This window comes from Castor canadensis, chromosome 2 (assembly GCF_047511655.1).
Source record: "Castor canadensis chromosome 2, mCasCan1.hap1v2, whole genome shotgun sequence".
NCBI lineage: Eukaryota > Metazoa > Chordata > Mammalia > Rodentia > Castoridae > Castor > Castor canadensis.
The window spans coordinates 96,893,034-96,908,706 of NC_133387.1; the positions used below are offsets into that span (position 1 = coordinate 96,893,034).

The 15,673-nt window shown below is 37.2% G+C and overlaps 1 protein-coding gene across 5 annotated transcripts in view; it reads right to left on the reverse strand.

Moving 5' to 3' along the window:
* The window catches only part of Amph (amphiphysin), a 235,512-nt gene that overhangs the window by 89,567 nt on the left and 130,272 nt on the right, over positions 1–15,673 (reverse strand). For all 5 annotated transcript variants that reach the window (XM_074065351.1, XM_074065352.1, XM_074065349.1 and 2 more), the window contains exons 3-5: positions 10,728–10,782; positions 3,443–3,537; positions 321–416 (exon numbers count right to left, since the gene is read on the reverse strand). In XM_074065351.1, the coding sequence (XP_073921452.1) occupies positions 321–416; positions 3,443–3,537; positions 10,728–10,782 (246 nt within the window). The remainder of the gene's footprint in view (positions 1–320; positions 417–3,442; positions 3,538–10,727; positions 10,783–15,673) is intronic.

The window sequence follows — 15,673 nt, forward strand, 5'->3', positions numbered from 1 at the left end:
TAAATAGAAGTTTTAAATATAATGAAAATTAAAATGGTTGGTACCTTTTATTTATTATTTTATATTAATAGGTGTAAAAAGACTTATGGAAAGAAATAAAAGATTGAAGAGTTCACTAAAGTAGACAATGTGATTTCTGTAGCTAGATTTAATTTTAAACTGACAGAAATAGAACAAAAATTCCATGCTTTAATACATGAAAAGTTATGAAATGTCTTTAATGTCAGTTTCAGGACTTTTAATTCTCCTTATCTTGCCCATGTTTCAATAGCTACATGAGACCATTCAATTCTTCCCTTTATACACACAGAATAAAATACCTTTATGTCAGGAAATTGGCCCAGATAAGTGTCCAGTGTCAGCAAGGACCCATCCACTAGTTTCTGATGGAAGTCTTCCCACAGCACATCACATTTCTAAAAGAAAAAGTAAAATAAAGAGATACCTACTGCATTATTTTCATTGGATACACTTCACTAAACTTCTAAAATATCTGAAATTATGAAGTTAGGAAAGTATTTTCCCAGATATTAGATGCTAGGGAGAACGTGGATTACTTAGGAATACAATAAAATTTTAAGACAGTTTATCCACAATTTTAATTGACAATACGGGCTAAGAGCTCATCTCATTAAAATATATGTATTTCTGATTCTGAATAATAAAGAATGTAGAAGCTTTGAAAGGTCCCAAAACCCCTGTAGATGGACTTTGGAGCTAAAAGACTGAGAATCCCATTGAAACAACTAGTTTATCTGAAGCAATTCATAAAATTAGAAATCAGCTCAGATAGAACAAACAGCAAATCATTGCTGAAGCCTTTACAGAGTGAGCAGAAAATTTACAGTCATACTGGGAATTTACTTCATCTGGCTCTTGCCATTTATGAAGTAACTACTGTGATAAACACACAATGAATATTAGTTACAAAGTTATTAACCTATTCAAGTAATAGGTTAAACACTTTATTTTGGGGGGGAAGGAATGGGCAATTAATTCTCACAAAAGTTTTATTAGGAAAGACTTGTTATTTCCAATATACAGAAGAAAATAGTGAAATCTAGAGATGTCACATAATTTGACCAAGGTCATGTGGTTGATAATTGAAAGATCCAGCCTTCAACCCAGCACTATCTCCCTGATTCAAAGCCTGTGTTCTATTACACCAGCTGCCTCACCAGAGCAGGGTTCACATCCCACATCCCGGTAGTGTGACTGCAGGAAAATGAACCTTCCTGGATTTTAACTTCTCCAGTTAAATGAGTAGGTGAAATAACATGCTTCACAAATTCTTGGGCCATAGTGATGCTCAAGAATGTCATCCCTACACTCCTCTCACTTCTACATTTGGGGTCTCCTAACAGAGTTATTTCCCAGTATCTACCCTTTCTTTTTCAGTAAGTGAGCCTCCAATGTTAGCTGGGCACATGACTGTCTAGGATAGATGCTCTACTTCCCAGATGCCTTTGCAACTAAATATAGCAAAGTGACTAAGCTCTGGCCAATGGAATGTACCTTCAGGAGTGGGCCCATCTTTCCAATTTTATCCTTCTGCTAACCGGAATGAAACAATGAGAGGCAATGGCCAATCTTCAGAGTCATTTTAACCCTAAAGCCTAACGATGTCAAAGACGAGCTCCTCGTACTTGTGGTTCTACCATGCCATACCTTGGTTGCTGACCTTCAAATTACTTTATGTGAAAGCTAAGTTTTCATCCTGTTAGAAAACACTTGTTTAATTTGTATTTTCCTTTGTGTTCTTCAAAAATAATACTAGTTGTTATGACAAGAATTTTATGCAAACAAAAACATTTAAATGCTAGGGGTTCAGATCAGTGGTAGGGTGCTTGCCTAGCATGCCTAAGACCCTGAGTTTGATCTCAAGCACCACAAAACTTTTCTTCTTAAACCCACTGAATAAAAAGGCCCATCCTCTGATAATAAGTAGACACACTGAACATGCAGTATCTAGTCCCTTCATCAGTAGAGCCCACATTTGCATCTGCAACTAAAATTCCAAAAATCTTGGCAGGGATGAAAGTATGATAGCAGTCATGTCCTTAAGGAATCAACGTTGCTAGTGTCATTACCATACATAGACAGTAACGACCTCACGCTCTACAACTATGAACACAGGTTTCCATTATTCCCTTAAAACTCCTCTTTTATGATTAAGTTTTGCTAATTCACCTTTAACGGGAAATTTACAAAGTGAGATAAACACTTAACAACATGTCATTGAAACACAGTGTCTTTATATTGGAAAGCATGTAAGAAGATGCACTTCCTTATTAATTGCACTAGAAAATGATGTTTGGAAAATGATTTTGCCAAATTCACATACTGAAAGTTTTTGGAAGATGTAATAGGGTCAATGAGAGGTTTCCTCATAAATAAACATCTTTTTAATCTCAGTCCTGATGAGATTGTGAAGATAAACACTGGTATGTCACAGTGGTCATGGAGTAGCCCCGGGTTCCATTGTTAATCCACCTTCCCCAAGGCTGCAAAGATATTTGGCTTATCACATTAGACCTTCCCCTGAGCTATGGATGCCACATGTAGTTCAGGTCTTCTGTGCCTAAATGAGCTGCAATAATGCATCCAAAGTGAAGAACATGACAAACAACTACTCTTTGTTTCAACAAAGAACACTGAGGTAAAAGAATCCATGGCTGACAGCGGGCTTACATCAGTTATCGTAATGCACTGAGGTCTATCTAGGTGACCAAAAGGCTTCATATGTGTTATTAGTAAGTACGTTATTACCCTCATTTTGTAGATGAGGAGACTGAAGCCCAAGATGATTAAAGAACTAGTCCAATATCACATGGACTTGGTCACTGTCCAACTCTGCTTTCCACAAAGCAGCAATACCCATTTGCCCGCTTTCTACAGGCCAGAAGGACCTGAGCTAGTTTGGTTTTAGATGTTAGGAAAAGTCTAGGGCCAAAGCTTCTCTGAAACTTAATTCCTTTTTGCAGACTGATTTTGTATGTGTCCTCAAACTCTGCAGATTGGGAGATGAACTGGCTACAGTTCCAGTGGAATGGATGCTCTTCTGAGTTCCTGTCCCTGTATTCAGGAAGAGTTGGTTAAAAGGCGGACTGGAACAAAGTGGTGAAATTACTTCATAAAATTGCACCATAATCCAGTTCTGCTAGAAATGGTATGGAACAGAAAAATGCCATTGCTGTTTTGAAGAAAATAATCTTTAACCAACAGCTTTCTACACGAGTGGTTTTTATAATCACTTTCATCTCTCACCATGAGTTTGGGATGGTTCAGGTAGCAGAGCTACATGTTGCTTTCTGAGTACCTGATCTTCCCTTGTGATTAAGACCCTGAAGTGGGAAGAAGAGGATTAGGGGATAGGCAGAAGAGCAGGACTCAGCAGGAGCCTTTTCCCAAGTCTCCTGGGCACTGCCACACCAGCTCTTACCTCACCCACCATTTTCACATCTTCCCGCCCATACCAATCTGGCTCATAGACTTCATGCAGTGACTCGGTGAGCTTCATTGAGGCCTCCTGCATGCCTGGTATTGGAGAGAAACAACTCTTGTTACATAGAAATGTGTGAGGAGTCTCTTCCCCCATCCCTGCTTTGATAAGTAAGAGAGGGAAGAAAATTGTGAAGGCACTACTGCCACTAATATTCATAGTCACATTTTTATCTGAGGGTCTCTGAGACCACATTGTGTATTTTCTATTATTTACACGGTGATGGCAAATACTGGAGGTATGCAAAGGGTTGAATACAAAAGGGAGAAAACTTAACACTCAAACCAAAGATGAAAACTCAGCTACATGTTTGTTGGACAGAGGATAGTCAATTCTGGGTTCAACAATGATTCAAAAAGGACAAATAAAAGAGCCTGAAATGATAGAAGTGAAACATTTACGAATCTGTATAAAAGTCAACATGCAATTTGATATTTTATCATACTGTTTTTCTCTCTAGGCATAGAACTTTTGCTTCACTTGGAACTGTAGACAGATATTCTTTCCTTGAATCCTACAGGTTTAAACATGCTTCAGAGCCACCTGAGGTGTAAAAGCCTATAACCTTCTCTCCATGAATAGTACATCATGAAACATGGCCAAAAATGTTCTTGACAGTGACGTGTGTAGCCCACATGATTTAAGTGACTTGACTATTCCTGGCAGAGGAAGGTAGAGGTCAAGGTAGGAAAAAGAACAGTGATGACCCAAGTTTCTGTGAATGTTAATGAAACAGTTGAATATGTGTAGAGACAGTCAAAACGGATATAAAAACCTGCTTCCGGCCCCAGAAGTGTGAATCCAAGAAAGTGAGAAGACTTTCTTATGATATGGTCACCACTGAGGTGACAGTAACATTATCGCAAGTGTCATGTTCACCCCCACAGAGGTACAAGCAAATTCCTACCAAGAAATGCACCTCTTAAATTCATGCCAAAACCTAGTCACTGACTGATCTTCTTTTGTAATTTGATACCAAAAATCTTCTGAAGTTTTCCTTAAATCTTTGTCTGCTTCCGATGAAAATATGAATAGCTATGTAAATAGGTTCTTGACAATCTACGACAGCTAAGTAGATAGGTTCTTAAGAAGAAAAGTAGGAAAAATGGCATTGTAGAACAAATGACCTTCGTGATGACAAATAAAATTGAACATAATTCTTATTTATTTTTCTTTCTTTTGTTTTACCATTTTTACATTTATTTACATGTGTATACATTGTTTGGGCCACCTCTCCCCCACTGTTCCCCTCCAGCTTCCTTTTGTTCTCTGATTTTATTGAAGAGAAGACATAAGAGAGAATAAGAAAACCATAGCATTTTGCTAGTTTGAGGTAAAGATAGCTAGCTATACAGAGATTCTTAGCACTTGTGTGTTGCTTCCATGTACTTGTGTATTGCAATCCACATTGGTTCATCTCTGCCAGACCTCTTCACTACTTCCTAGTCCCCTTCCTATAGTGGCCTCTATCAGTTTAAGATACTATGTTAGCTCCTCTACAGTGAGCACATCAACCACATTCAAATTTTTTGTTTCCTTCCCTTTCCCTATTCCTCCCATGCCTGTTCTCCCCTCAGTGTGTGACCCATATCTAATAATATTACTGCACTTATTTTAGGTGTATAATCTGCATATGAGGGAGAACATGAGACTTTTGGCCTTGAGTCTGGCTAACTTCACTTAAGATGATGTTCTCCAGTTCCACCCATTTACTTGCAAATGACAAGATTTCATTCTTCTTTGAACATAATCTTAAAACAAAATTATATATGACATTACTCATTGGGGCAAAAAGCACAATGTTGCAGTAAATATGTGTATTAGTAACTAAATATAACTATTTATCACTGTGTGGATAAATAGTGACAGACAAATTTGGTAAGAAGCCATTTTGACATATAAATTGTTTCCAGGTCATTTACTCTACAGAAAGTACTTTGATGGATACATAGGTGAGTAAACATAAGCCTTGTTCCTAAGGCACAGAATATTGGCAGAGATGGTAGCAATTGAGAATTATTATGGTTTGAATGTGTCTCCCAAGGTTTATGCTTTAGAAACTTAATCCCCAGTGTAACAGTGTGGGGAGGTGAGACCTTTAAGGTCCTCAGGAATGGATTGTTATTGTCCAAAGAATAGGTTCACTATAGCAAGGATAGGCCCTTATAAAGGAAGGGCTTGACCCTCTCTTGTTCTCTGTTGACCATCCGATGCCTTCTACCATGTTATAACACAGCATGAAAGTCTTCACCAGATGTGGCCACACAATTTCTGTTCTTTATAAATTACTCAGAAGCACAAAATAGACTAGGACAAGAAGTTATTCTGTTGACAGAATATAATAGAGGAAGTTCTCTTTAAAGTAATTAGTCAACATTAGAGCAGAGTACATTCTGGCATTTAACAGTACCTAATATCCAATATTTTCTTAAAAGATTAGTGATTTATAAAACCACAAAGCAAATGATTAGCATCATTATAGAAGAATCATTTCTTTTCTGTTGGATGGCAACCTCTTCCCTCTGTTCAAAATTTTTTACCTTCTCCAAAGCATTTGATATAACATCCTCTATTTCCATCTGTAGCCAAATTTGTGAGCTACCCTTTTCATTCTCTAAGATTGGTTATATAGATAGCACTGCTTACTCTTTGCTTGCATAGTCTGAGGTTATACATTCTAGTCAAAAATAACATCAGTTTAAATATATTATGACAACAACCAGTAGCAGCAATAAACCATTAAAAGAATACTGAAAATATAGAGAGCATCCATCAGCTTTGACCCATGATTTAGAAGATAGCTATTTAAGAGACAGCAACTGCCTCAGAAGAAAGCAGGAAGAGAAGTGTGTCTCTCAGAGTCTCAAATTGGTGAGCAAATACAAGAGCAAGAGTGGAAAAATCAGGCAGATGGGGATATGACTCAAAACTATCTTCCCTACCTCTCAAGTCTTGCCTGCACATAACAAGTAACATGCAACTAACACATATAATTTACACTACCCACCATGTTCCATTTAGAGAAAGAACCCATGAGATCTCTGTCCCCTGTGTCTGGCCTCCATGCCCACCACATTCTAATGACTCCTAATTCCAAATCCCTACTAAATGTCACCACTTGTATGTCTTACCAGTATCTCAAACTTGACTTAACCGAACAAACATCTAACTTTCTTATCTAAACATGTTTCTACTCCTTTTCCCAGTCCTCATGAATATCCCCCAGTTGTTCCAGGTAAAAAAATCTGGAAGTCAAGTTAAGTTCATTCTTTATAGTGAATGTGTCACCAAGATGCACCAATTCTGCCTGATTCTGGAATTCAGACCCTCCATTCTGTGACCACTTCTACTGCCCCACATTAGGTAGTCATCATCTATTATCTATATTAGATGAGATCTAAGCTATAGAAATGGTCGAGCAAAGTAATTGGCACACAGCAAACATTTAAATGTCAGCCATCATTATAAAAATGTTTTTGGAGCCAAAATGGCATGGGAATTAAGACTATTATTTACAATCAGTAAGCCTTTGCTAACTTCTTGGTTCCATTGCATACCATCTGTATGACTTCTTTAGGCAAATCACTAATATTCCTGAATCTCAGCTTTCCAAAGTGTAAAATACCAATAAATAAAAATAGTACTATCATAATTCTGTATTGAGAATTATAAGAAAGGAAGCATGAAAAAGGTTATCTTTGTTCCTGGCATATAAGAACTCAATAAACGTTACCTACTACTATTATTGTTAAACTATTGGACTACATTTCTCATAAGTCTCCTGATAGTTTTACTTCCTGTAGCCTGAACTCAACATAATCTCAATAACTCTTTTCCTAAAATGAAAATTTGATGATGTGAATAATCCCTTCCCTGCAATTGCTTATTGACTTGCTTCTCCATTGATAGGAAAAACAAAAAACAGGCATGATAAAAAAAGCACTTCTTTATACAAACTCAGTATATCCTTCCACATCTCATCCAGCTCAGTTTTTTACTTGCATCTCAATAGCCTATTTGTTGGTTTAAAAGACTATGTTTCCTGCTGCTTCCCCTTGTCCTTTGACTGATTCTCCTACCTAGAATGTCCCTCCAACATCAACCTCTTTCTGAAGTATACTTACTTGATGACCACCTATTCCCTTGGGTCCACTAAAGATTAAATTCCTTGGAAGGACCATTCCTGACCCAGGCCCCTGCCTTTCAGGTAGTTAAAAATAACATAGGCTTACTGATAACTCAATCTAAACAACTGTACTAAATCATAAAGATTCACAAAGGTGAATGCTACCCAGAGACCAAAGATAAGACAAAGTGTAGAACTCATTTAGCCAATTTCACAGAATACCAGCTCTAGAACTTTGGGGATCTCAGAGAGAAAATGTAGCACTTTCTAAAAGAGCACTAGAAGAAGCTGGGAGACTCAATGTTTTTTCTACAATTGCCTCAGGGGCCAGAAGTCTCCAGAGTTGATCTCACTCACATTGCTCCTAAAATTCTGCTTTGATGCTGCCTGCACTGCAGTACTATTAGGTAGCTAGAGTTCTTTGTGGAAAAAGAAATTGGCCATGAAAGCACTTAGAAAATGCAAATTATAACTTACTTACTACATATCCCCTGTCTTTAAGTGTGTTCCCAAAACCCAAAGTGTATTCCAAGGAACCCTACTAATTCTTCATGAGACATAATTCTTCAGTGAAACATTATCCAGTCAAATAATTCAGAGAAATCCTGCCTATCCTACAGGCTTTCTGAAGATCACATTAGCTTGATAAGGGCTCTGAGAAGCTCAGTAGTAACATTGTTAAGCATTCATTATTTTTGGAGTATCATGTATTAACATAATTCAATCAGAAAAACCCAAAAGGGGCAAAAGCTGATTTAACCATTTCTCTTTCATAGGACAGAAAGACCCAGACTCAGAGAAAAACTGCTCATATGCTCTACCCAATTTCTCCCCAGATCTATCACTTCACTCTGAATGGATTCCCTTCTGGGCCACATTAAAGAACAAAATAATGCTAGTCTTGCTAAGTAGCATTCTTCATACTAAGGAGAATAGACCAAGTTACATAGATGGTCAAAAGAGAGAGCTCACTCATTCGTTCAACAAATTTATCCACATAAAATGATCAGCTAACAAACAGAAAAGTCCTGTGCATAAAATAATAAATGATGACTTGTGTTCATACCCTAAATTAACAGTGGAAGAAATATTTAGAATGGCTTCTGCCCAAATGGTTTGCAAAAGCATATTTATGATTAATTTTGTAGCAGTTGATTATGAACTCTTTGAATCTGTGGAATTAAACTCTTTGAACCTTATTTCTTTGCAAATGTAAAATAAAGTTATTAGTGGCATTAATCATGTAGCTGTCTTGGAAGGTTACAAAGAGGTAACAGGCTTAAAATGCTTAGCCTGGAGCCTAACACACAGGAAGTGTTCATAAGAAAGTAATAGTAGTACGTCCCATTTTTCCATTGTAAAAACGAACTAGAATTTTTTAAGTCAATACCTACCATTTGCCATGTAGCTCAAAAGCAGTATAAGACTGAGGATGAAAGGAAGAACAGAGCTTGTGCCTTGACCCTGTTGTTTCATTAGGCATTCAACCTTGGATAGCTACTTAAGTAGCTAAAAAATGAAGATAATGAAAGCACCTACCTTACAGAGCTGTTGAGGATTAAAATTATATCCCTGGCATATGAAGGCTTACATTTGACTTCAAAAATCAGCTGCAGCAATTACCATGACTAATTTTTCATCATTAGGACTTTCACTGTTTCATTATTTATCAATATATTTGTCATCAGTTTCACACATTCACATTGAAACTGTAAGAATAAGTTCTTAGAGATGGAATTGCAATGCTAAAACGTATGCCAAAAAATTAAATACTCACTTCAAGGCTTCGGCCAACTGCTCCTCAGGAAAAACATCCTATCATCAATGCACGGAGGTCTCTGCTCTGTACAGATTTGCCAGTGCTGGGCATTTATGGTTCTTTAAATTTTTCTTTGAATATTTGGAGGAAAAATTATGGTATCATCCTTTTAATTTTATGTAATATCCTTTGATAACTCATGAGGATGAGCATTTTTCACATTTATTACCCATCTTTAATTCTTCTTTCACTAATTTTCTCTTCAGGTGTTCTGCCCATTTGTTATTTAACCAAAGAATCTCCATCTAGTTTACTTAACAAGCTTCTTATACCTTAGTTCAATTTTACTAACTATATTATCAAAATGATGGTAATTTAAAACATAAGTCTGTAAGCTTTACATATTTTTAAAGCCAAATCTCTCAATGTTTTTGGTTCATGGCTTTTGGGATGCCTTATAAATATTTCATCACCCAGGACAAGAGACTAAATCTACTGTTTTATTATAGTACTTTAGCACTTTAGAACTTTTCTGGGTAGGCATATTTAAATCTTTATTATATCTGGAATTGAGAAAGAGGAAGTAAAGTGACTGGGACTCTCATGTTTGTCTAAGTAGCCAGTTTTCCCAAGACCCCTTGTGAAATAATCCATTCTTTCCCCACTCATCTCAAAATCTGATATACCATATAGCATAGTTGTGGGTGCACTTGGCTTGAACTAAGGGCAGGGGACCTGATGATGATTGAAGAGCAGACACAGGCTCAGCTCACCTCTCCATAGCTGTCTATTTATTCCCTTTTCCATCAGTCTCACTTCTTCGCCTTGCATGGCAAAGGCCAGAAACCAATGCCAGGGCCTCTCTATTCCCTGTGTTGCACACTGGCAGAGCTGCATGTGCAACTGGGGTGTGTAAGTCATAGGCCATGTTTCCTTGTAGTCCTCCTCCTGCTCCACTGCCACTCTAGCAAGAGGGTACAAGTGTGAATCTGCGAGTGTTCTACTCTTGGGACTGGCCTTCTGTAGGGATATAAGCCAGCTGCAGCTTTGCTTAAATATGTCTCAAGCTCACTCTGTCCAACAAGTCTTCCTAGAAATCTCTGGCATGTGGGTGGCATTTATTCTTAGTTTTCGGCAGAAGGGCAGATATATATTTGTCCTTGTGTATTCTTATTATCACTTCAATGGGAATTTGGAGGTGGTGGAATGAAACACCTGTGTTCAAGTACCCTACTTGCCAGAAAGCCAAATGGCTTTGTAATTAACATTCAATCATCTCTTGCTAATTCCAAGAACAATTTGTGCTTGGTAATATGCAGTAAACAATGCATACACATTACCTTTGATTGCTGCTAAATATCCCCGGAGTTCTCGCTGAAGTCTGGTACCCTCTGCCTGAAAAATACACAAGCACAGAGATGGTAAACATCTTGTCTATATTTTGCATGCAAACATGTAAGAAGTAATAAGGCTCAAAGTTATGGCCAGAAGCTCATTCTTGAAAGAACACAAATATATGGACACAGACTAGACAAAACCAAGTATTTCCATCAGTCTAGATTTTTATAGGTTTTATTCAACTTAAAAGAAGAAAAGAAGGTAAGTAAGCTTTTGCTAAAAATAGAAAATATGAGATACCATCCAGTCTCAGATATATATTCAAGAACTGTCACTTCTTGTAATTTTGATACATGGGGAACAATAGTACAGAACTAGTCACCTCTGTCCAACATGGTAGTCACTAGTTATATGTGCATTGTAATGTGTCCAGTCAAAACTGGACTACATCATCAGTGTATTTTACACTACAGATTTCAGTACAAAAAGAATCACGTTAATATGTTATACCAATAATATTTTAAACTGATAAAATTCATATGAGCTGAATAAGCTGTATTAGTATTTTTCATGTTTCTTAATGCAGCCTCTAGAACATTTTAAATTATATGTGTGATTTGCACTGTTTTTCTATTGGACTGCCCTAAATTAGAGAAATTATTGAATCATAAATTTTGTTTTGGCTTGGATTCACCCTAGAAACTCTAAGACTCTGAGACGCAGGTTACATTTCAAGTAGTGTAATTTGGAGTAAATCTAGGAAATGCCAATGGGGAGTAGAAGACAGAGACATGGAAGGGAAGAGAACCAAAATGGGTGCATTATGAAATAAGTTAACCACTGTAAGCAACTGGACCTTGGTCCCAGTAAGGAACTCAGGGTGATAGTATCAACCAAACATCTTTTTTTTTAAATTCTTATTTTATTCATATGTGCATACAACGTTTGGGTCCTTTCTCCCCCCTAACCCCCCTCCCTTTCTCTTCCCCCTTTCCCTACTCCCTCTCTTACCCCACCCCTCTTACCCCTCTCTACCCAGCAGAAACTATTTTGCACTTATCTCTAATTTTGTTGAAGAGCGAGTATAAGCAATAATAGGAAGGACCAAGGGTTTTTGCCAGTTGAGATAAGGATATCTATACAGGGAGTTGACTTGCATTGATTGTGTGTTACCTTCTAAGTTAATTCTTCTTGAACTAACCTTTCCTCTAATTCCTGGTCCCCCTCTCCTATTGGCCTCAGTTGTCCCAAATTATCTGCTTTAGTTTCTCTGCTCAACCAAACATCTTATAGATACTCTAAATGAGGGCCATGGGAACTGGGAATTTATCCATTGACTGCTGTCACTTGATGGGCAAGGGCTGCACCTAAGGGTCATTAATACAGTATGTCCATTCATGGACAGAGTTCTCCAGCAGTGAGAGAAAGTCCTCAGGCAAATAGCTGCCAATTCTGACAGTTATAAGTCGGTCCAGTGAGCTTGGAAAAGGTGGGTGCTGGGATCACATGGCTGGGCACCACAGTGTCTGCTTTGACACTGCAACTGAAAAATATAGAAACTACATACATTTTAATTGCACAATCATTTCACAAAATTGCAGAGAGAATGACTTACCTTGAGTTCAATAACAGCAACTACAAACCATATGCAATTCAACAAGTATTTGTTAGTTTTTGCCCCCTACCCCCAAAAAGGTAGAGAACGAAAATATCTAAGCAGAAATACTGCAAGATAGATAACACTTAGTTCTGCAACAGCTATTCAAATTATGGGATATAAAATGACCATAAAATGCCCATCATATTTAAAGATAGATTGGGATTAATACAAAGAAACTCTCAAAATAAGTATTTACATTAAGACCATGCTTGGCTATAGAGTACAGGTATAGTGACATTATTACTGTGAAATATATATAAAGTTCAGGCAGGGTTGTCTGTATTTGAGGTACGTTCAAGTTATTTTTTATATCTGGAAACTAAGTGACTACTAGATAAAAGGCTAGGGTTCATTCATTTGCTAATACAGTTGAGTTTCAACCAGGATGGTTCTATTCAGAATGGATAAACATAAACGATCTCAGTTCTAAATAACTGACTCCCTTTCTCGTGTCTCAATATGGTTTATAGTTAAAATTCCAGGTCTCCCTTATCTTGCTGAGCCATTCAGAAATCTAGTGTGAAGGCATACTGCCACGCAGTAAGAAAAAAACAACCTATCATGGTAGACTTCTAAAACAGCAAAGTATAGTGGGAAACTATTTCCACAGAGGAGATGAGGAGAGTGAAAATAAAATGTTGATGGCAAAAGTTGAGAAAAGGTAGATGATGAAGATGATTTGGAGAAGAAACACCTAGAGTCCTCACTATTATCAAGAAAAATATTGGAAGGAAAGAAGGGTCTTTCCCCTACTGACACAGCTAGCACAATGTCAGGTTCTGAAGAGAGTAATCCCCGCTGCTCCTAGTTTCTCTTTCCATAGCTTCAGTTACCTGAAATCAACCATACTAGAAAAATATGAAGTACAAAATTTCAAAAACATTCATAATTTTTAAATAGTGTGCCATTCTGAGTAGTATGATGAAATCTTGGGCTGTCCTACTCTGTACTGCTCAGGAATATGAATCAGCCCTTTGTCCCTGCTATATAGGTTACTCACTTATTAGTCACTTAGTAGCTCTCTCAGTTATCATATCATTGTTACTTTATCATAGTGTCAAGTAACCTTTATTTTACTTAATAATGGCCCCAACCACAAGAATAGTGTGGTTGGCAATTAAGGCAAGACAAAGAGAAGCTGTTAAGTGCTTCCTTTAGGTGAAAAGGTGAAAGTTCTCAACATAAGGAAAGAAAAAAAATCATATACTGAGGTTGCTAAGATCTATGGTAACTTACTGCTGTTAATATCTTACTGTGCCTAATTTGTACATTCAACTTTTTCATAGGTGTTTCTGTATAGGAAAAAACCATAGTACATTTATAGTTTTTGTACATTTGTCTTTTCAGGCATCCATTGGGGGTCTTGGAATGCATCCCCCTCAGAAAAAGAAGGACATTCTACATATAAAAGATGAAAAACTTAGATTTGGGAAATTTTATTTTGGTCAATGTACACCTCCCTACCAGTTCTCACCCCAGCAACATCAGACTTGGCTGTAGGAAATTCTGAAATTTCCAAGGAAATGTGAATGGAAGTGGCATATGTTTTAAACCAAAGCTATAAGAGTCATCATGCAGTTCAGGCATTTCTTTTCCCTCTGCCATGAGCCCAATAATATGTTACAGATAAGGATATTTTCATCAACATGGATCTCCAAGTCAGGGGAGAATGCAGCACTGTTGCTGTTCACATTTTCATTAGAAAGACAAATTGTCTGTGTGGACAGCCTGTGGTACTACAACCACTGTGTAACTTAGCTTAAACTGCCTGATGAAATGAGTCACTACCAACAGTGGAAGGCTGACATTTGGAGAAAGCTAAAATCTAACAATGGATTTAGTGAACAGAAAAGCACTAAAGGCATTTACAGAAGCATTTCAGAACATAAATCAAATTGGAAACACTGGATGATTTGTCAATGGAAGCCCAAGAGATAGGAAGCGGTGGACAGGAACTGAGAGAGTGAAGCCAGGCCCCAGAATCATCTCTATACAGCAAACAATTTACAGAGAATCACATCTGAAATCAGACACGTGATTTTCCTGGCAGATCTAGAACCAAACCAATATGAAACCTAGCACCTGAAGAGGTTTATTAGGAGGGTTTGGATCCCCCAAGGCCATATTTCTCAAACTCGGTAAGTGTACAACCTGGGGAATTACTTGACAGTTTGTCTATAACACATAGAGCAACAAAATAAACCAAAAACATCTCTTTGGAACATCAATTTATTGAAGTGGAAGGGAGCAAATGGAAGAGATGTCATTATTTTACAACTACTGGGTCATCTATTATGAGGTAGAATGAAAAATTGCACAGATATGAGACCCAGAATGTCATAGACATTTCTGGTTTTTAGCTGTCTGCTCTGGCACTCATGGGTCTTCCATGAAAAGTATGAAAGGTGCTGAGGAAAGATAAGGCTCACTTCCCACCCAGAATGCTTTGCCCTCAGAAAGGCATGCAAAGATCGCCACAAAAACTGATGGTTATGATTCACCTGGATTGTTCAGAGTATCTAGAAGTAGCAAGACTAGCAAGGAAGGGCATTCTTCTTCCCAAAACTCACAGAACAAAATATGTCACATGAAGCCCACAATTAAGTCACAGCCTTTCCTTTCAGAACAAGAAGGAAAATGAAGTAATTCGGGCTCCAACCCACGTACTGGATTTATCTCACCAAAGGGAAACAATAATGGTTTTTAAAATAATGAAATGAGAATCTCAGAAGAGATTTTTTATGTGTGTGGAAGAAAGTTCAAATTGTACAATAATGCCTTGCATAGATGAGTTCAACTTAAGCAGGTAAACTAGAGGCTAATTTAAATGACTTTCTTCTTTTCCAATTATTAAAATATTTAATTTTCCCCCTGAGTATTAAGGTATCATAAATCATTCAGTAATAACCACATTAAATTTCATCTGAAATTCTGCCTGAATAAAAAAGATGAAATGCTCTGGAGAGGAATTCTTCAGGTACAATATGACACAGAGTAGTTTCTTCTGCACAAAACTTATCATATAATGAAATTTCCTCAACATTATTTTTGTGTGAGGCACAGGTATTTGTAACTAACAAATTTCTCATGTATATGTATACATCTTCATATTATATTCATCTATAACATATGCCAGGATCTCTGCCATTAATTAGCTGTATGATCTAGAGAGACTAATATATAATATCTTTAAGGCTTAAGGAAGATGGCTTGTCTGAAAACAAGGAATAATGTTATATCCCCCTCTAGCATTATCTTATACTTTTCTGTAATACCGTTCTCTGTGAC